The 19,777-nt window shown below is 50.0% G+C and overlaps 1 protein-coding gene across 7 annotated transcripts in view; it reads right to left on the reverse strand.

Annotated features, from left to right (window-relative positions):
• Positions 1 to 1,319: 1,319 nt before the first annotated feature.
• Positions 1,320 to 19,777, reverse strand: part of BOC (BOC cell adhesion associated, oncogene regulated) — a 51,711-nt gene continuing 33,253 nt past the window's right edge. For 4 of the 7 annotated variants that reach the window (XM_072341477.1, XM_072341469.1, XM_072341488.1 and 1 more), the window contains 17 exons: positions 19,322 to 19,600; positions 14,112 to 14,258; positions 13,414 to 13,557; positions 12,782 to 13,075; positions 11,710 to 11,982; positions 10,909 to 11,207; positions 9,111 to 9,279; positions 8,541 to 8,651; positions 7,923 to 8,129; positions 6,915 to 7,096; positions 5,367 to 5,472; positions 5,061 to 5,183; positions 4,593 to 4,814; positions 3,972 to 4,198; positions 3,340 to 3,419; positions 2,487 to 2,680; positions 1,320 to 1,995 (listed from right to left, as the gene is read on the reverse strand). In XM_072341477.1, the coding sequence (XP_072197578.1) occupies positions 1,811 to 1,995; positions 2,487 to 2,680; positions 3,340 to 3,419; positions 3,972 to 4,198; positions 4,593 to 4,814; positions 5,061 to 5,183; positions 5,367 to 5,472; positions 6,915 to 7,096; positions 7,923 to 8,129; positions 8,541 to 8,651; positions 9,111 to 9,279; positions 10,909 to 11,207; positions 11,710 to 11,982; positions 12,782 to 13,075; positions 13,414 to 13,557; positions 14,112 to 14,258; positions 19,322 to 19,600 (3,242 nt within the window). In that variant the 3' untranslated portion in view covers positions 1,320 to 1,810. The remainder of the gene's footprint in view (positions 1,996 to 2,486; positions 2,681 to 3,339; positions 3,420 to 3,971; positions 4,199 to 4,592; positions 4,815 to 5,060; positions 5,184 to 5,366; positions 5,473 to 6,914; positions 7,097 to 7,922; positions 8,130 to 8,540; positions 8,652 to 9,110; positions 9,280 to 10,908; positions 11,208 to 11,709; positions 11,983 to 12,781; positions 13,076 to 13,413; positions 13,558 to 14,111; positions 14,259 to 19,321; positions 19,601 to 19,777) is intronic. The other 3 variants (XM_072341528.1, XM_072341507.1, XM_072341518.1) reach the window with 3 other exon arrangements.

Below are 19,777 nucleotides of genomic sequence, written 5' to 3' on the forward strand. Positions count from 1 at the left end.
TCCAAATCTGGCTGCAGTGGTGGACAGGGAATTTAAAAGTGCAATTGCAACCAGTAAATGCTGTTGTCGGTCCATTGCAGAGCTTTGCACTGGAGAGATGCTGTGTGTGTGTATGTATGCGCTCACACCTTTTCTTAGCTCTCAGTACAAAATGGCATTTGAAGGCTGGAAATGAGAATGTTTCATGTGGACAGTTCTATCTGTAGCATCCAGGTTCAGTAGTTGGTAAAGGACATCTGTTTTAAGGGTGCTTGTTGAACATTCCCACTGCAATGGCAGCTGTCTCCTAACAGAGTTAGGAATATTGTAACAAGAGATGGGAAGCACTGTGTTTGGGGAAAGCAAGGGGCCCTTTTTCCTCAGGGTCTACAATGCTAGAAGGGTACGGCACCAGCGAGAGGCTTGACCCTGCTCTGTGGAGGTGGGAAACTGCACTCCAGTGCAGGATGTCCCATTTATTTAGAACAAGAAGACTACAGCAAATGTAAAGTCAGCCTGTAATTTCACGGACTTGCGTGTGTTATAGAGTAGAGCTAGTCTTTGTTTTCTGGTTTTATTCTTTCTGGTTTGTTTTCCTCTTGAATTTGGGATGCTGACAGTGAGTGATCATTGATAGTGCTTACTTTGTCTTATTGTGGAAAGTTTCTTTAACCTCCCAGCGGAGGGGTTTTGATGCAGTGTTCTTCCATTGCAAAGTTTCTGACAGCACACAAAGCTTTGGGGTTGGCTGCTCTGTTTTAATTAAACAGCTCAAACAACCTGCAGCTGCTCTTGCTTTTTCTGCCCTCTCCCTCCCCGGTCATTGCTTCTGTCTGCTGCACCTTCAGCCAGGATCCAGTTGTGTCCCAGCCAGACGCAAAAGCTGCTGTTGCTGGCCCCAGTACAAGCAAATGAATGGCATTTGTGCTGCCTGCCTTTTCAGCGAGTCCCTGTGAAGGTGCTGAGCATTCTGTTTTCTCAGGGCAAAAAAAAGAAGGGAAAATGATCCCCAGGCCTGGATGCTGAAAGCTTTTGAAGTGAGAAAACAAGAGGAGTGGGGGCAGGTATTGAGTGTCCTTCCCAAATCTCATGTAGCTATCCTTAGAGGCAAGTGAAAAGTTTCCCTGGCTCTGCTCCCCACAAGAGGTTTTATATCACTTAGCATAGATAGCAGCCAGCCCTTTTCTCCTAAGCTCAGCACTGAAAAGATTCACATAGGTGACACAGAGGAAAACTATAACTGCAGGAAAGCGTCACCTTCCCTCAGGTGTCCTTTTTGCCACATTTCTGCAAGGAAAAAGGACGTAGATTTGCTCTGTGGAAGGTTTTAGCATACAACCAGCCACAGAAAACATGTAAGCCTTTATTTTAGTTGTTAAAGCATGGGTTTGTCTTTACAAATATGCAGCTGCAGATGGCGTCTATGTGAAAGTTTAAGTTGATTAGGTAGAGTGCATAACTCCAGTCCACTCACAGGAGTGTGTTCCTGGGACATGCCTTCCTGCGGGAAAGGAGAAGCCCTCACTGCAGGAAGCTGATAGATCTTGGTGGTGGCAGCTTCACTTGGACCCATGTCTTGCAGTGTCCCTCGTACTGCTGTTTCAATCTTGTGCTCTGATGAACAGCCCAGGGCCGCAGGTAGTTGCTGCCTTGTTTCTCAGGCCCTCCTGTTGCCTTGCTGAAGATGCCTTCTGTCTCCATAGCATTATAAAAGGCACATATACATCTATATACAAGTGCATAAATATATAAATAGAGGTGTTATACAAAAATAAATACCCATTCTTTTCTTCTCTTTAGAATAAGTCTTTTACAAAAGGCAGCTTGGTCCCTAACTGACAGGAGAATGAGTCTCCAAGGGCCTCTGTGATGGTAAGCTGCTGTTCAGATGTCCTTGTAGGTCCTGACTCAAAGATGTGAGCACTGGAGCCTGGGAATGGAGGTCTCCTCTGGACTGGCAGCAGTCTAGTCTTTCTACCTCTTCCACTGGCACCAGGCCTAGGCAGAAAGGGCTTCCTGAAAGGCAGAGGAGTGAGAGAGAATTAAAACGTGTACAGAAATGAGAGATACTATGACAGCTTTCTAGCCAACAGTTCACTTTGTGAGGATAGTCTGATCAAAGACCAAGAACTGCATCCTAAGGGTGCTGGCTACAGGGGAGTTTACTCCTATGCTCGTACACGGTTAGTTTGATCCATGCTACGGGAGGGACAGATCAACAGATCATATCCTAGAGGGATGCATTCACATAATTCTTCAGAGGCTGTGGTTGTTTGCCTGGAAGATGTAAAGTGAAGAAGGACTGAGTGATTATTCTCTGCAACTGCAGATGGGTGCATCTTTCCAGCAGCAGGGATGCCATGCTTATGGAGAAATGAAAATCTGTTGTTTAAAAGCGTCCCAGGCAATTTACAATCCCAACTGCTAGTGTGGCCTTCTCATACTATTCTAAGAGTCAGCCCGAAACAACGAGATGAAGCAAGCACTGAATTTTCCAGACCACTGACCGTGGTGGAACAGCGGATCTCGTCGAGGATCCAAACTAGAACCTCCCACTTTGTTGCCCATTGCTGGATGATGCAGGCCAATGAAGCGCTCTTGAATGTGTGGACAGTCATCTTGTGGCTGGAGAAGTTGGTGAGTGGAGTCATCTGGGAGACTGTACAGGAAAGAGCTGTCTTCTTGTCTTGAATTGGGCAGTCTAGGGAGGCAGGCAGACAAAGAAAGAAGTTCAGCACTATTCCCATATTTCGTCCTTGAACGGTAATGCTACCTGCAACATGGCAGCCAGCTGCACTGATACAATGGCTAACCATTCCTAAATGAGGAGAAATTAGGATATGCTTGTGAAGCCGGAATGAAGTGATGTGAACTGGTATCTGTGATTCAAAACCTGGTGAGTGCCACGGAAGCTGGGAGGAGTTATGCTTCCTGGGGAACATGTGAATAATGACATGGAGTGTGAATGTGAGAAACTAAGAGTCTGCAACTCACCAGATTCTGGGCAGCTGTTTATCAGCATCCAGCCACAGATGTTAGTTTCTCTCATTGTACTTTACAGTCTATGCTTAGGAGCTCAAGGAGGAAATGGGAGAGCCATCGCTAAAGTGAAATAACCCCTCCATCATATCATTAGAGGAATGGTGAGTGATTCCACTGGAGGAATGATTCTCATTTGAGGAATAGAGGTGAGTGACAAGAGTTTTGGCCAAAAAGGCTGACTGCTGGAGCATAGCTTCACTTTCCCAAGTGAACTAGAACAGACAAGGGCACGTTTGCGCTAGTCATTCTAAACATGCATTCCAATGGGCCCCACAGGATCGACAGTTTCATCCTCCCCCTTGGTAAGCCAGGACCAACCTGGTGGGCTGGTAGTCTCGCTGGACATTCCCATTTTGCAGCACTCTTGCCTGCAGCAAGGCATTGGTCTCCTCGTGTGACTGGAATGAGAGAAAGCAGTAAGAGGTTGGTGCTGCTCTCTAGCAGAACCAGAGCCACGAGGCAGAATGATAAAGTTCTCACAAAAGAAAGTGGAAAGAGCTGGAGCCGTTTCATTTCTTACAGAGTAGAAGTGAGCACTGAAAAACTCAGATTACTTTCTGCTATATCACTGGGTCATGACAACCAATTTATACTCTCTGTTGTGGCACTGCATTTATTTTACTGTGTACATACAGAATACTCAATATTGCCAGTCCCTCGGTGCTTTGCTTAGGAAATGGGAACTGCTGCTGTTAAGAGCAGCCTTCACTCACTGCCTCCTCCATGCCTAAGAGCTACTGCCCCAGGAAGCCACCTCATCAAGAGTGATTTGGAGACATTCCTGCTGATCCCGGGTCTCACTTAACTTCACTGCAACAGGGAAACTTCAAAAAGGAGCCAGTTTGGGCACTTCTACATGCTGCAAAAAGTCTCAAGCATGTCTGGAGAAGTTGTCCCACTGCAGCCATGGCTCATGTCAAATCAGCTGTTAACTGTGGGTGTGGTCGTACCTGCTGCATGTCATCTGGACTGTAATCCTGGGGCTTTGTGCTCACATAGTCCACTCCTGCAGAGGAGCAGATGCCGTTCAGATGTGTCCCACTAGCATAGGGCTGCCCATTAACATAGGGATGTCCATTGGCACGAGGAGCAGAAATGCCCCTCAGGGGCACCATCGTGTACTGGCAGGATGACACCAGCAGCCCAGCTCCTGGGAAGCCCATGTCAATGGTTTGCTCTGCAGGAAGAAGAACAAGACAGTCTGAGGCCAAAAGCAGAGGTAAAGCTGAGCTTCCTGAAGTGAACTACTGAAAATGATAGTGTTAGGCTGTCCCATCAGGCAGCTGTTTGGGCACACTGAACACCCTTGGAAACAAACGATACAAAAGGGAAGGCAGTGCCCCTTTCCACCTCTTCTAAGTCCCAGGTAAACAAGATAAGGGATGAGTATTGGCCTTTATCTTGATAGGAGGGTTCCAATGGGCATTTGCAACTTGCCCTCTGCTCCTCTTTCCTTGCTTCCCAGAATGTGTAGGGTTCACAGTTTGGATGTTTGATCCAGTTACATCCAGGGTCATATCTAACCCACAAGGTTACATCTTGTAAATCAGCCCTGAAGAAAGGACACTTACTCTGCTTGGACCAGGCTCTCCAAAGGCAAAAGGGGATGAAGGCCACAATGAGGAGTACAATAGAGCCCAGCACAACGCCTACGATCAAGTATGGTAGGTCACTAGAACGGGCCACCATGGCTCCTGTCCCCAGGCCACTGTGCCCACCACTAAGTGGGGGATGCTGCTGAGGGGCCACTGTTGACGGTGGAAGACGACCCGGCAGACCAAGAGATTTCCGAGCTGTAAAAGGAAGAGACAGAGAATGAGATACAGCCACGGCAAGAGGAAAAGCAGCATGCTTAAGAAATGTGAGTACTGGTGTGGGTGTATGCACATATTGAGCAACAGCATCACTGAGCCTACCCGCCCTCTTCTGTCCCTTGCCAGAGCTTAGATGACATGCTGTCAGACAGAGATGGCACCTGCCTTGCTGTGCTGTGGACAGCAGCAGGCAGCAGGGACAGAGTGCTCTGCAAAGCTGCTCACCTTTGGTTTCACAGATCATCACGTTGCTGAACTCGCTTTCACCACCTTCATTGAAGCACTGCATCTTGATGTCATATGAGGTCTCTGGCTGAAGGTGGCTGATGGAGTGCCAGTATCGATCTCCTGAGGAGAGAACACACACACCGGGTGCCATTAGCTTCCTGTGTGCAGACAACCCACCTCTGCAGTACTGCTAGGTGGAAAGAAACATAATTGGCAGCAGCCTGTACACAGAGCTCCTTCTGGCCACATCCTCTTACAAGAGGAACCACCAGTAGTAAGGACCAGTGTCCAAATATCTCCTACCTTCTACCACATCCTTCTTGTAGTCACTGTCATTGTCACTGTCTGTGGGGCGGTAGTAGATGTAAAAGCCATGGATAGGAGTGTTGTTGTTGCTGGCTGGAATATACTGCAGAGGAAGAGCAGAAATTAGCAGAGATGTCTGTGTTGTCAGACCCATACTGTTCTGGGTGAGGAGCAGTCAGGATAAATGGGATGAGACAGGAGGAAGTCCCAGCAGAGGATCTCTTCCTTGTCTAGCCTCTGGTTTTCACAGTAAATAAAGGCTTCCTTCCCAGAGATCACTGATGTTTTACACTCTCACATCTTGCTTCTGTCACACAGCAGGCAGGCCAGGAATTTGGTCCTGTCCATCCAATCGTTCTATGTTCTGCTTCTATGATTGTCCCTCTCCAAAGCATCAAATGGTTTGGGTTGGAAGGGCCCTTTAAGATCACCTAGTTCCAACCCCCTGCTATAGGCAGGGACACCTCCCTCTAGGCCATGTTGCTCCAAGCCCTATTCAGCCTGGCCTTGAATGCCTCCTCACCACCCTCACAGTAAAGAATTTCTTCCTAATATCTACTCAAAATCTATCCTCTTCCAGTTTAGAGCCATTTCTTCTCATCCTGTACACGCCTTTATAAAACATCCCTCCCCAGCTTTCCTGTAGGCCCCCTTCAGATACTGAAAGGTCCCCCCTGCTCAAGCCCTCTGATCATCTTCATGGCCCTACTCTGGCTCTCCTTTTCCTCAGCAAGTGACTCAGCTGAGTATGCACAAACACAGCATCACCCCGACTCCAACAGACTCATGGCATCCAGACAAACTGCATCTATCTTGCTAGGAACCAGTGACTGCAGAAGTCTCATATTTTCAAAGACAGCTCTGCTCCTCCCTCATCTGGGGCTGTACTGTCCCCAGCTCCATGTGCTCTCGCTGCTTTTCATCTAGTATTTTATCAGCCAGCGTGTTTAAAATAACATCATTGCCCATCCTGCCCTGAAGCCATTTTGGATCAGATGATGGGAGAGAAAAGTGTGATGCATCCTTCTGAATAAACTCTAAGCTGTTGGAAACACTCAGATCTGGGCTTGTGAGCCAAAATATCCTGCCCACTCCTAAAAATCCTCAGGGCTGGACTGCTGTACATGATTACCAGCACTTAGAACTGCTGCTTAGCAAGTGAGAGTGAAGGATATGTCTTCTGGAAACTCCTGGGGCAGACAGAGGTGCTAATAGATTCCAGGAATTTGGCGAGGAAAGCGAGCAGCCCCCCCGTGCCTTGCTGAACCACGCTTGTTGGACTACACGGTCAAGAACCTGAGATTATCCACCAAAATGCCTCCCGTTCACAATGCTGGATTAAGATTAAAAGGGTTTCCTAGGCTCTGACTTCCTGCACGGCATAAGACAGCCCTCACTGCCTGCGACAGCTGTAAGATCTTCAATCCATTTGCACTAGTGACAAGCTCCGGTGCGGTAACCTTGAAGATGTGTGAGCTGGGCAAGTAGCACCAACACATTTGCTTTGTGCAGATATCCTTCTTTTTCCCCCCCAACAAAACTTACCATCCACTTCAGCATGATGGTGGTCTCATTAATGGCATCCGTGAAGGTGATGTACGGCCCAGCCACAGGGCGCTCATAGACTCGGTTGTTGTGCCCAGACACCACATATGGACGAGACGCAGCACTGGGTTCGCTTTCTCCCAGGATGTTCAGTGCTCGGACACGAAACTTATAGGAAAAGCCTTGGGAAGAAATGGGGAATAAAAGAAGTTTCACTAAGATAGCTTTGATGTATTCCATGAGTTCTATTGTTAGCACAGGGCTGGCTTGGAAAGGGGGCTGTGTCTTCTCCAGAAAGTGGAAATAAAAACCCAACTATAGAGATGCTTTGGTTGAAGTACAAACACATTTCAGCCATGTGATAGACTGTCTGCTTTTATTTGTCTCTCCCAGTTCCTGTCTGGTTGGTCTCGAAGTCATGTAGCAATAATGGGAGGTGGGGTGGGTGGCTGGATTCAGAGATGCCTGAAATCTGCCCTTACACTCAAGCAGGTACAGGATAGCATCCTTCCTCTACTGCACAGGAATTAGCTACGTAGATCTCAGATAAATGCTCTAAACCTAAGTCATTTTAACTGAGACATCCTTTTTCTGCTCTTAAAGTCTGGGTAGGTATTTTGCTTTTTAAAGCTGTCCTACTCAGTGATGCCTTTTTTTCTCATGTGAAGTTCAACTGTCTTGCCTGTGGTTACAGAAAGAAAAGTTCTGTCTTATCTAGTAAATTGCAAAAACAAGACACTAATGCCTTTAGTAATTATGTCCCATAATACAGAAAAGCTTGTACAAGCCTTCCTGAGGGAGGTCAAATCTAAGCTGGTCTCTGAAGCTGCAGAAATTGGAGAAGCAGCTGCAGCATTTCCCCATACACCCAAGGCTGGAGCTGGGGAGGCTTTGTTCTGCTTACTTGTGCCAGGACTGAGTGTGACGTGACAGACAGTTCACCATCCGACAGGGACTGCATGGCTTCCCTACAGAACCCAGGAAGGGGAGAGGAGAACACCTGCCTACCTTTTTCCAGGTCTGGGATCTCCACAGAGAGACGAGAGGGAGGAATGTCACTGGTGGCCAGAACCCAGTCTCCCGACTTCTTCTGTTTCTTATATTCCACACGGAAAGACTGGATAGGAAATCCACCATTCCCACGGGGGATCCAGGTCACATACACGGATGTCTCTGATGCCATGGAGATGGTTGGACGATCTGGTGCCTCTGGAGCTGCAAGGGGCACGGGTGGACGTCAAGACACTTTCAACATGTCTGAAGGATGCTGTAGCTCAGTGGGATGTGGGTGAAGGATGGCCTGCATCACACCCACCCATGTGCTGCTCTCTAAGTCCCAAGTGCTCTTCATTAGAGCTGGGACTCCCAGATCCTCACTCCTTTCAGTTTGTGCTCTCCAAAGATCTTTTACTGCTGTTTGCATCTCACTCTTTTTTCCCTTTTCCAGCTCAAATAAGGTGTGTGCAACCATCATAGAAGAGACAGCAATGAGAAATGTGAATGCAGGTCTGGAGACAGACATCAGGCCTCGCTGATGTGGGAGCAGTGAGCAGGGGGAGACTGACAATGGAGACTGAAAATGGACAGAGGGGTAGGAGATGAAAACAAGAAGGGCCAGAGCCTTACGGGACAGCCGGCTGTTGTCAGACTGGTTGCTGCTCTGAGTGCTCGTGCCTGGGTCGTCCCTTTGGATTTGCTGTTCTTTGCTGGCAACAATCTCTGGTTTTGGGCGCCGGCCTGTGTAGGATGGAGAGATGGCATTAGGTTAGATTTCTGCCTGAGCAGGAGGTCATCAGTCAGCACAGGGCAGAGCCTGAGAAGGTACGTGAGCAGCCCTCTCCACAGAGAAGGTTTCTACGAGGGGAATGCCATTTCTAGGGACAGGAAAAGCAGCACGGGGATAGGAGGATTGAGCTGAGTTTTGGAGCATCCTTTTGGCGGTACAGACAGCTTGGCACTAAGCAGACTGATGGAGGGAAGGCTTGGATTTTCTCTTTAGAACAGATTAGAGAAACACCTGTCAGGAATAAGCCCTGAAGGCAGATCCTTTCTCCAGGCAGGGGAAGGATTAAGCGACCTCCTGACATTTCTCCCAGGCCTATTTTCTGTGGTTCTGCAGGTGTCCAACTGAGACACCGAGAGAGGAATGTGGGCACCCCACTGCCTTAAAGCAAAACACCCCAGGACCGTTTTGACCTTTACCAGTCCGGAAGGTCACCATGGCCGTCTGTCCCTCGCCGGCACAGTTGTGAGCGGCCATCTCCACCTCGTAGAGGCTTCCGGGATCCAGCCTGGTGAGTGTCAGGCGGTGCTGCGAGGCTGGCAGATCTCTCACTGCCCAGCTGTCTGAAGCGTTGGCCACCTGCTGAGAGAACAATGCAGGCAACGGACAGAGTTAAGGCTATGCAGCCTCACCTTGTGTGGTTCTAGAATGCCCCCTACAGGAAATGGATGCTGCATGGCTGTTCCCCCAGAAAGACGTGGAAACATGTTTTGTTTTTCAGTGATATCCCAGTGCCCCGTACAAAGCAGGAGGGAAGGTGGGATTCTCTGCCTTCTCCCCAGCAGCAAGGATAATATTATTGCAGGCAAACACACAGGATGCTGAGGTGACCCGGTGCCGAAAGCAGCATTAGCAATGCAGGCAACGCGACAAAACGGAAATGCCAGGACTCAGCCATATCATTCATCTTCTCCAGGCGTCTGACACTGACTGATTAATGCCTGCCTCATTTTAGTTTTATTCCCGGGCCCACAGAGCTCTGAGGCCAGGGAGGGGAACTCTGAAAACTGCTAAGTGTCCAGGAAAGAAGAAGTGAAATTCTTAAGTACCAAAGATGCTAACTATATGGCATCTGACTGCCTGCAGGCTGCTGAGGTTTTAGGGTCAGTGTGGGAGCAGGGAGAAGAGACATCCGTAGATACTTTGCAGAGGAGAACCAGAGCCTTGCCCAGACAATTTTAAGCCTCCTGTCAGAAGGTTTTACTTTCCTCGGCCATCTCTCACACAAAGAGCCTTTTCTTTTGTCACTGAATTGATTCCTTCCCTCTCCGCACACATGCTTTTCCAGTCAGAGATGTTTAAACCAGATCATTATATAACTTGATCCTACAGATCTCTTATAGAAAGAGACTCTTTCTCAACAAGTTTGAGGGTTATTGGGACTAATTCCTTTCCACACAATCCTTCAGCATCCCAAGAAAGAGTCTCCAGCTGAGAATTTGGACTACACTGAAAACATATTACTGCAAACTGCAGTGACCCACGATGACCTCCACTGCCCTACAGCCTCTTCCAGGTGAAGCACTGAAAAACAAGTAAAATATGGACAAACTCCAGCCTGCAAGGCAATATTGCAGACAGAACTGCTTGTTACATGATACTCCACCGGGGAACAAATCTCTTCTTGGCAGACCACTAGACCCTATACAGTCTTTTGTTTTTGAAACTTGCCCCATCGTGCTCTTGCGTTGGCACCTTCTGTCTTTGCTTTAAAGAGTTATTTAAAGCAGCAGCTAGCTGAAACCCTCAGCCTTAGTTTTGTTTAGAAAGAAATCAGCAATATGGGGGTGTCAGCACAGCCTCCTGTTACACCAGTCAAACAGTTCCAGGAACAGAGATACATATAGCCACATATAATAAAAAATAGTGGCTTGCAGTGGCTGGAATTCCCAAACATACCAGATCTGAAATGTACTCCAAGCCCATTGCAAAACCAATCTCTCTGCTGCAACCATCTTCCTACCCAAAGGAAACACAGGCTTTTTCCCCCTTGCTCACAGTAAAACGACAAGAAGTGCTCTACACCTCAGTAGCAGATTTTTTTTACTTCAACGGTGCTTTGTTTTGCTGCTTAGAAAAGCACCCGCAGTGCCAGTAAGAAGTGAGTGCCTACACCCATGTCCCCAGTGCACTACCTACAGGGCATGCAACAAGGCCACCAGCCAGGAGACAAGCACAGAAGAAAGAGGCAGCAGGGCAAAACAGCAATACCTTGCGATGCTTCACCACATAGTAGAGGATCGGGGCCCTGCTGTCGGGCCGGGGTCTCCACACTAGGTCGTAGCTGTCTGTTTTGGATGTCCGGGGAGAACTGAGGATGATGGGGGCCTCGGCTGGAGACACCAGCTCCTTGTTGGCTGCACACTGTGGAGATGCTGCCAGTGGGGTGGTCGCAGGCTTTGGTGGACTACCTTTATCCAGAGGCAGCTTTAAGGCACTGTCCCTGGAAGGCGGTGTTGGAGGCTGAGCTGAACCCAGCTGTGCATCTTGCCCAGGGTTGAGGGTGGCTCCTGAAAGACAAGATGCTGAGAGTAAATGAGTGGTGCAGGCAGGGTAAATGCATGATTCAGGCTGCAATGAAGACAGAGCTAAGAGAAGACCCCTGAATCCTCTCAGACGTCTGGAGCTACTGCACCACTGATAACTTAGAGGTATCAGATCCCAGGTGGTGCTGCCTACTGGGCCTCTCCAAAAAGCGTTAGAAACGATCTTTCCTTCTCCTGGTACAATCACGACTTGACTCACCAGAGCCTCTCCCAGGACAGACCTGGGCCACAGGGGACTTCCTACCTCTCTGAGAGCCCCCCTGACCCCAGGTAGGTTCAAGCAAAGTCCAAGGAAGGAGACAGCATCTCCAAAACTATTCAGAGTGTAGGATGAAGAAAAAGGAAGAGCACAGCAGCTCAAACCCGAACAGGAGGGTTACACACCAGTTTTGTCCTTCTCTCTGCTCTTTTGCTGTTCATTGGCCTCTAGCACCGAATGACCAAAAGCTTCAAAGGACGGACTCACCTGGCTGGGCCGTCCTCAGCTGCACCATGGCTTGAGCGCTCCCCACCTCGTTCTCTGCCATGCACTGGTAAATTCCATCATCTTCGGGCCCCACACTGACCACTCGCAGGGCCCGGCGGGACAGCCGGAGCCGGTGGCTGGCAGAGAGGGGCACGGCATTGCGCAGCCACATGACTGAGGGCTGGGGGTTCCCTCGCACCTCACAGGTGAACTTGGCACTTTGGCCCCAGGGAATGATCTGCTGGGACAGCTCCATGGTGACCTCTGGGGGCTCTGAATGGGGAAAAGCACAAATAATGATCACCATTTGGCAGGAGTATGGCATAGTCATGGCTTTGCACTCTCCTTTATGGCAAAGATGAGGGTGAAGGGGTGGATTCTCAACCCTTCCTGCCAGTCCTGCTGCCTTGATGGGGTCTCACGTGGATCTGTTTTGTTACATCAGCAACCATATGAACCAGGAGGAGAGATGGCCTAAGGCCAGCTTCCCCTCTCAGTCACACAGTGACAGCAGGCACCTGAGTCCCACTTTTCTTAGCTGAAACAGTACTCTGCAAAGGTTGCACTTGTGCCAACAACACTGTGACACTTGGATGACACGCAATCCAACAAAACATGGGCTTACCCCCTCCCTAATGCTTGTAAGAAGGGGAAGGATAATGTGGTAGAAATACCTAAGGAGTGGTGTTCTTTCCATTTCTCACCCCACAGAGAGCTTCCCTACTAAAAGAAGTGAAAAGCAAGACTCTCTGATGCCTCCTATGCCAATCTCAAATATGTCTGAGATAGAGCCAGTCCTTCACTAAAGAGCGTTGGAGCAAACCCAGTGACACAAGGGACAAGAGATGAGCTCATAGGGAAGCTCGTGGTGGGAGCCTGGAAGTAAGCACCTTTCACCCTCAAGACAGAATTTATCCCATCTCCTAGAAACTGGAACCACAGGCATGGCTTGACTTACACTGTGGTTCGTCCAGAGAGATGAGAAGTACAGCAGCACTAACTAGTATTTTTCAGTGAAAACAGATGAGAAAGTCCCAGCCCCTCCTGAAACAAGAGCTACAGCAGCACTCACCAAACACCTGCACATTGTAGAAGATGAATGCTGCTCCAGCCTCACCAACCCCATTGTCAGCCGTGCAGCTGTAGGTGCCCGAGTCCTCCTCACTGGTGGGGTCAATCAGAAGGTTGCTGAGCAGGAACCGTGTCTTATTGTACGCTGAGACACTGGAGCCATCTTTGGCCCAGGTGACACGGGGTGGGGGGATCCCACTGGCCACACACTCCAAGATGAGGCTTTGTCCTTTAGTGACAATGATGGTCTGAGCTTCAGGTGGGTAGATTATCCGAGCGGCCTCTGCTGTGGAGCCTGGGAGGAGGATGGTGGTAATAGGAAGGAGGGTGTCAAAGCAGGTCACGAAGGCTGTTCTTTAAAAGATCTGTGCATGCAGCAAGTGGTTTTGTGACAGACTAAGGGCCTTTGCTCACATATCACCAGGAGTAAGTCCTAAAGAGGTATGGCAATCCCAAGGCTGCAAACCCAAACCCTGGGAGCAGACCCAGGGCAACTCTGCTGTGAGGCCTGGGTCTTCTCAGCAGCTACTAATGTTAGTTCCCACCAAAACCCAGCTAAAATAGCACTTTGTATATGCTCCCAGGACTGGAATGGCTAAGAAGGTGACATGCAGTGAAAGGAAAGCAACTTACGTCTCACACGGAGCCTCTCACTGGAGACTGAGGTTTTAACCTCCTGTGTCACAGGGTTGTAGGCAGCACATTTATAAGTCCCCTCATCCTCCTGGCTGGCATTGACGATCTGAAGGTTCCCGGATGGCATGATAAGGTAATTGTCTGTAGGGAGAGAAAAGGAGATGGCTCATGGCTCAAGATGTGGCACCTGGATGAAACAGTGCCCTAAGAGAAAAGGTAGACAAGTGAGAAGGGAAAGAAGCAGTGTGATAACACTAACAGCACTGAAACAAGCTCTTTTTGTTCACACATCAGGAGGAAACATGATGCAGCTGTGGGAGGAAGAGTGCTGCAGGTGGAGCTAGCTTGTAATGAGTTATGTTTAGCAGATAACAGTGAAGCTGCAGGATTTCAGATTCAAATCTTACAAATTCCCCCAAGTTCAGAATCATCTTCATCCAGGAACTGGGCTGGAAGAGAACTGCATGGACATATGGAGATGCTCAATGAAAGGCAATGTGGTTCATCACCTAATTCTACTTCCTTTCCCCAAGCTTCCTTCTGCACGCTGGTGTTACACCTGACTCCTCAGTCCAAGGCAGTGGGAACACAAGGAGCCTTGACAGAAACCCTCCAAGTGCCTGTGCTCAGATCAGCCCAAAAGACTAAAACTAAGGCCATGGGGATGCAGTGAGATAGAGCCTTGTAGTGCTCACCTCGGGAGGCCTCCAGCCACTCATGCTTCACGCTGTAGCGGACCTGGGCCTTGGGATGGCTTTCAGGCAGGTCACAGGCGATGACGGCCGTGTTGCCTTCATCCACCTCAATCACGTGAGGGCCATCAAACTTGAAATCCTTGAGATCTGCAAAGGGAGCAAACAACAGGACATCTCAGCTGGCCCAGCACCCCAATTCATCCTTTCCCCACAGACACGGGGCTGCTTTGCTGCTGTGCCAGCAGTGGACCGCTCCATCCACGGCAGCCGGGGAAACTGGCCCCATATCAGAGCTGTATTTTTTTTTTCTTCTCCTTCCTACAAAGCACATAAATTAAAACACAGCTTCCAGAGAAGCTGCCTGTTCCACGGCTGACGAACTGGGTGTGAAAAATCCTGGCCTCATAGTAAAAACGGAGCCAACTCACTGCAGCACCGAGGGGCAGCCAAAAGCGTCCTTCTATTGCTTCCTACTTCCAGCACAGCTGCTGTCCTGCTACTGAGCAGTCAATGCTTTAATCACCATTTTGGATGCCTCAAGGGCGTGCAGACACTGTGTGGCAGGAGGCGAAAAGGTGTGCGAAGTTGGGAAGAAGGGTGATGGTGAGGAAAGGAACCTCCATAGGCATCACCCCCAGCTCTGCACATCACCACGACCTCTTCCACCACCTGAAGAGGAGGGCACTCATCCTCAAGCCCTGTGCTCCGACAGCATCCAGGTGCACGGTGTCAGTGCCCACGGGCAGTTTGGGGAGCTGTGGAGCAGAAGGGCTTGTGGAGGGCGGGCTCTGTGCAGCCTGCCCTTGGCAGCCAAGCCAGCAAAAAAATGTGTTTTTGTTCTCTGCGAAATAGAGCAGCGCTCCAAGAGAAAGAGACAACGCTGGCTCCGAGCTTCTCCCACCCACAGTCACGGAAAAGTGACATGAAATTTCTCAAGCAGACTTTCTGATTAAAGCAAGATCCTTTATGGGGTTTAAATAAAAACCAGCCCTCTTGGCAGGGTGGCGAGAAAGCCTCCCCGAAGGCGGCGCGGAGGGGCTGTCGGGCGGCTGCTTGGGGAGCGAGTGTTCCCGTGCCCGGATTCGAGGGGAGGGGAGTGAGCCGAGCAGGGGAGAGGAGGTTTTGCAATGTCATAAAAATGATTTGCAGTGAAACATGCTTCATACTTTTGGAATTTCTTGGCATCGTTCAATTAAAAGGAAAAAAAATAATAATAATACTAAAAAGAAGGAATAAGGGTGAACTTCAGAAATGCCATTAATCCTTTAAGACAAGCCGAGGAGGGGAGCCATGTTTCCACTGGGTATTAAAGCCAGATGAAGATTAACTCTTAACTTGTGAAGAGCTGGCGGCAATCCGCTCTCTTCCAGCAAGGAAAGTTGCTGCCGGGGAGGGGAAGGGTGCCGGTTAGTTTCTCCTCTTTGCTTTCCTACTCCATCAAGGAATAAAAGCAGGAGTCACAGAAATGGAAAGAGGTAGAGAAAAGGCGAGAGCCCAGTGTCTGCCTGCACACAACACACATACTTCTCTGATCAACAAAATATAAACGAGCATCAGGAAAATTAATGTGCGCCTTGGTGGTCTGGATTCATCACAGCCAAATTAAGATTCTGGAGCCAAGGCATAGGCTCCAGCAACTCTGGCAGGGATCTGCACATGCACACACGTATGCACACGCGCCAGCCCCAGAAAGCAGCCCCACGGCCCCACCAAGAGCTCCGTCCCCATGTGGGGATCCCTGGGGTGGCCTCGTGGAGGATGGTTGCAGGGGGGTCCTTCGCACGCAGCCCCCCAGCAGCACACACAGCTGCGGATGCCCCTCGGAGGGGACCGGGACGCGTGGCTCTCTGTCTCCCTTGGGCCGCTTGCAGAGAGGACAAAGAAATGTGGCCACAGGGCCCAAAAGATGCGGAGGGAGAATTAGGCAAAAGGATGAGAGATTTTCCAATATGTGGGTGTAGAAGCTTCCTGCCAGACTACTGCCCTGAATTCCTGCTCCCTCACAGGGAATGAGCCAAGCTACCTGCCAGGAGGATGTGCCTTCAGGTGGTCACAGCTCCCAGCTGGTTCCCCCTCTACCACACATCATGGCAGGGCCACCTGAGGGGACAGCAGCTTCACCCCGAGGGCCTCATGCAAGCAGGAGAAACTGCTTATCCTTCCCATGGCTGCAAATTCCAGCTGTGCTGGGATAACACGACTTATTATTATTGTTATTTTCTTTTTGCGTGTGGCAGGGAGTGCAAGCAAAGGCCACTCCTTGTGTCCATCTGCAGCCCGTGAGGAGGCGCGAGGAGGGTCAACCCCACAGCTGCCCAGCCGCTGTCATCGGGAGTGAAACCAGCTGAATCCCGGGGCGGGGGGCCAAACAGCAGGATGGGCGAGACGGATTGGATTAAATGAATGGGAGGCCATAAATAACTCTGAGAAGGAGCAGCAGTAAATAGAAAGCAGGCTCTCAAGGTGAAAGTCCTCTCACTGCCCCCTCGGCAAACCCACGCTGCCCTCCAGTCTCTGGCATCCTGAAGCCCTGCACTCCCTCAGCTCCCCATCACCCCCGGACATCTCACAGCCCTCATGTCAGCCCTCCAGAGGCTCACAGAGCCCCACCTGTGTTTTCCTTCTCTCACCTTCTCACACCACTTCTGCCCCCAGGGCTGGACCCCCTGAGCCAGCTCAGCAAATGCTTTTCCAACCTGCAAGAGGCCTCTTCCCTACCAGCGCCTCTGGGGAGCTGTGATCAGGGAGGCCGAGGCAAAGGAAAATGAATGGGGCCAGTTTCAGCAAGCAGCTGCAAACTCCTCAGGGACCCCCAGCCCGACCCCGTGCAGGGTCGTTGCTCGTGAGTGCTGCATCTCGCCTTTCCCCACGTGTGAGCCTCCCCACTGCATCCCCGGGGTGCACAGGCGTTCCTCTCATCCCTGCCTGCTGGGTGGTGCTTTGGGGATACACTACAGCAGGTGCTTCCCTTTGCTTCACTCCTGATTATTTTTTCGGTTTTAAATGTCATGGCTATCGATTGCAGGATAGCTGCTGAGCTGAATGCATGGATTTTTCCATGAATACTGTGAATTGCTTGGCTTTTACTACCTTTGGCTGCCTGCTCTGCCAGCCAAGCACTTCAGCATGCTTGTTCCTGTGAGTTACCCCTCGGATCCAAGGAGGCCCCGCAGAACTGGACCTGCAGAGCCTGGGACACTCTAGGATACTTCTTCCAAAGGAGGAAAAAAAGGGAGTGCAAACAGCTGAAAGGTTGGCCAGAAGATGTTACCTAAATCCCTTGAAATCTAGCAGGAGACTTTTTCCAGTGTCTTCAGAACTGCTTCCAAATTAAACCTAAACCATAATCTCAAAAATACTTTCTTTCCCTCCTGCTTCTTTCATATCCACATTCCAGTTTCACTCTTCCGTCTCTGAAAGTAATTTCTGGATGAGGCTGAGACTTTCTGAGGCTTCCTTTCAGCCCAGCAGGTGATGGGAAGAAGCTCAAAGGACCAGTGGCAATGCCAACCTGCCAGGTTTCCCTCTCCCCACAAACCTTGGTCTCCCTCAAACCAGCTCACAGCAAGGACCTATAGGTGAGGTCTGGAGCAGGCACGACAGCCTGTGGTGCATGTGCTACCACAGCCATCCATCTCAGTCCCACCACAAATTGGTGTCCCCTCTTATTTTAAACTACTGCAAAGCCACTGATGTGAGCAGGTTCTGTCTCCATGAACACGAGCTTGGTTGTCTGAACCCCCTCAGAAGGCTTCTCTCCTACACCTCCAGCCCCATGTCTTTCCTGGTGCTGCCTGCCCTCTCTTCGCCCACAGATTTCCAAGCCTTCCCCATTCAAGGCTGCCATGGTGCATGGGACATGGCCCGTTTCCCTAGGAAGATGGGAGATCCACAGTGCCTAGCACAAAGTCCCTCTGGTGCTGTAGGACCTATCTGCTGTTCACCACTGATGCCAGACCCAAGGAGGTGTGTCAAACAGACACGCTTTCCTTTAGAAGACAGAGCTGCTGGCAGTGGGCTAGAGTGAAGAGAAAAAGAGAAAAGGAGAGCAGCTTAAGAATGAAATGATCAGGCTGAGGAGTTGTGCACACCCAGCTCTCCTAAATGCAAACCATGTCCAAGGTAATCCCATCCACCTCTCCCTCCTCTCCTTCCCTCTATCAGGCCACCAGTGCACACAACGCCCTTTCTGCTCTGGAATGTGTTCTCCGAAACTTAATCTCTGCGCAGAGCTCAGGCCAAATCCCCCAACATATTCAGCCCCGTGACAATCCCCTCCCACCCCACTTTGGAGCGCAGCAACTCTCCTTCACCTCCTCCTCCCACTCAGCCTGGCCTAAACATTTCACTTCTGATTAATGTATCAGTGACAAGCCAATAGCTCTTGGCTTTAAAGTCAAACCAGCCCCTACTTTGCACAAACATCTTCACTTCTGCACTTTCTTAAGGCTTAGCCCCAAGCTCCCCCTGTGCCAGGAAGATGAAGCAGTGCTGTCAATGCTAAAGGATGGAGGTCTCCGTAGCACGGACCCACTCCAGCAAACACTGCACAGGACTCAGAGAGGATCAGACTCTTTGGTGCCCAAACAAGTGTGGCCCCAAACAGGGAGCAGCGGTGAGGATCACGTCAGAAATCCTGAAGCTCAGCAAAAAGGTGGCTTACAGTGACCAGGTCACTGCAACCTTGCAAGGAGAAGAAAAAGCCCTGGGAAGGAGGAGCTGGCAAAAGTTCATTGATCAACCAGCAACAGGTACTTTCTGGAAACCTCAAGAAATCAGCAACCAGGTGGGGTGACGTGGCAGTAAGGGAACCAACCACACATCAATCAGGTACTTCCAGCTCTTTATGGTCATGTACAAACTGTCGCTGTGGGACAGGTGGGCCAATGGATTGCTTAGTGGAAAAATACTGAATATGCACATGAGAATAGAAAAACCTTGCTTGAGAAAATAAAGGGAATCTTTCGCACAAGAACCCTGGGTCACCTTGTTAGCACGTGACAGTAGGCAGCCTACTATGCAGAAGGACTGCATAGGTTATGGCTGGGCCATGACACGACAGCCAGTCCATGGTCTGAAGTGCAACAAAACGGCCTGAAAAGTTAAAGGAGGCTGCCCTTCACGCCAGAGTGAACAAGCGAACTTAGATGAACCTCTCCAGATGGGTGCATGGAGGCCTGAGTAATGCACAGGACGGCAGAGTTACTCACTAGCTAAGGTGACCACTGCAGGGACACTGGCAATGACTCCTTCGGGCACACGAGCAATGCACTGGTATCGCCCCACGGTGCGGTTGTTGAGAGCTGTGATAATGAGTTTCCCTTGCTCAATGTGGATCCCCAGCACCTCATCTGATCCATCCAGCTCCTTTCCATTCAGTCTCCAGGTAAGGTTCACTCTTGGGGGGTTCACAATACAACCCAGGCTGACTGGGCCCCCGGGCTTCTGGACGGTGGAGGCAGGCTGCACAGTGACTTGCAGAGATTCACCTACACAGAGAGGAAGAAAGGGAAAGAAGAAAGCCCCGTGAGTCTCAGCAAAAGAAAAGACAGAGGAAAAGAATTGCAAAACTGCAGTACATGACATTTCCCATCGTTTCTAGCTGCGCCTCACGCTCCTCTTGGCACCATACACACACTCTAATCCTTGGAGACATCGATCAGCTC

The sequence above is a fragment of the Excalfactoria chinensis genome, chromosome 1, assembly GCF_039878825.1.
Source record: "Excalfactoria chinensis isolate bCotChi1 chromosome 1, bCotChi1.hap2, whole genome shotgun sequence".
NCBI lineage: Eukaryota > Metazoa > Chordata > Aves > Galliformes > Phasianidae > Excalfactoria > Excalfactoria chinensis.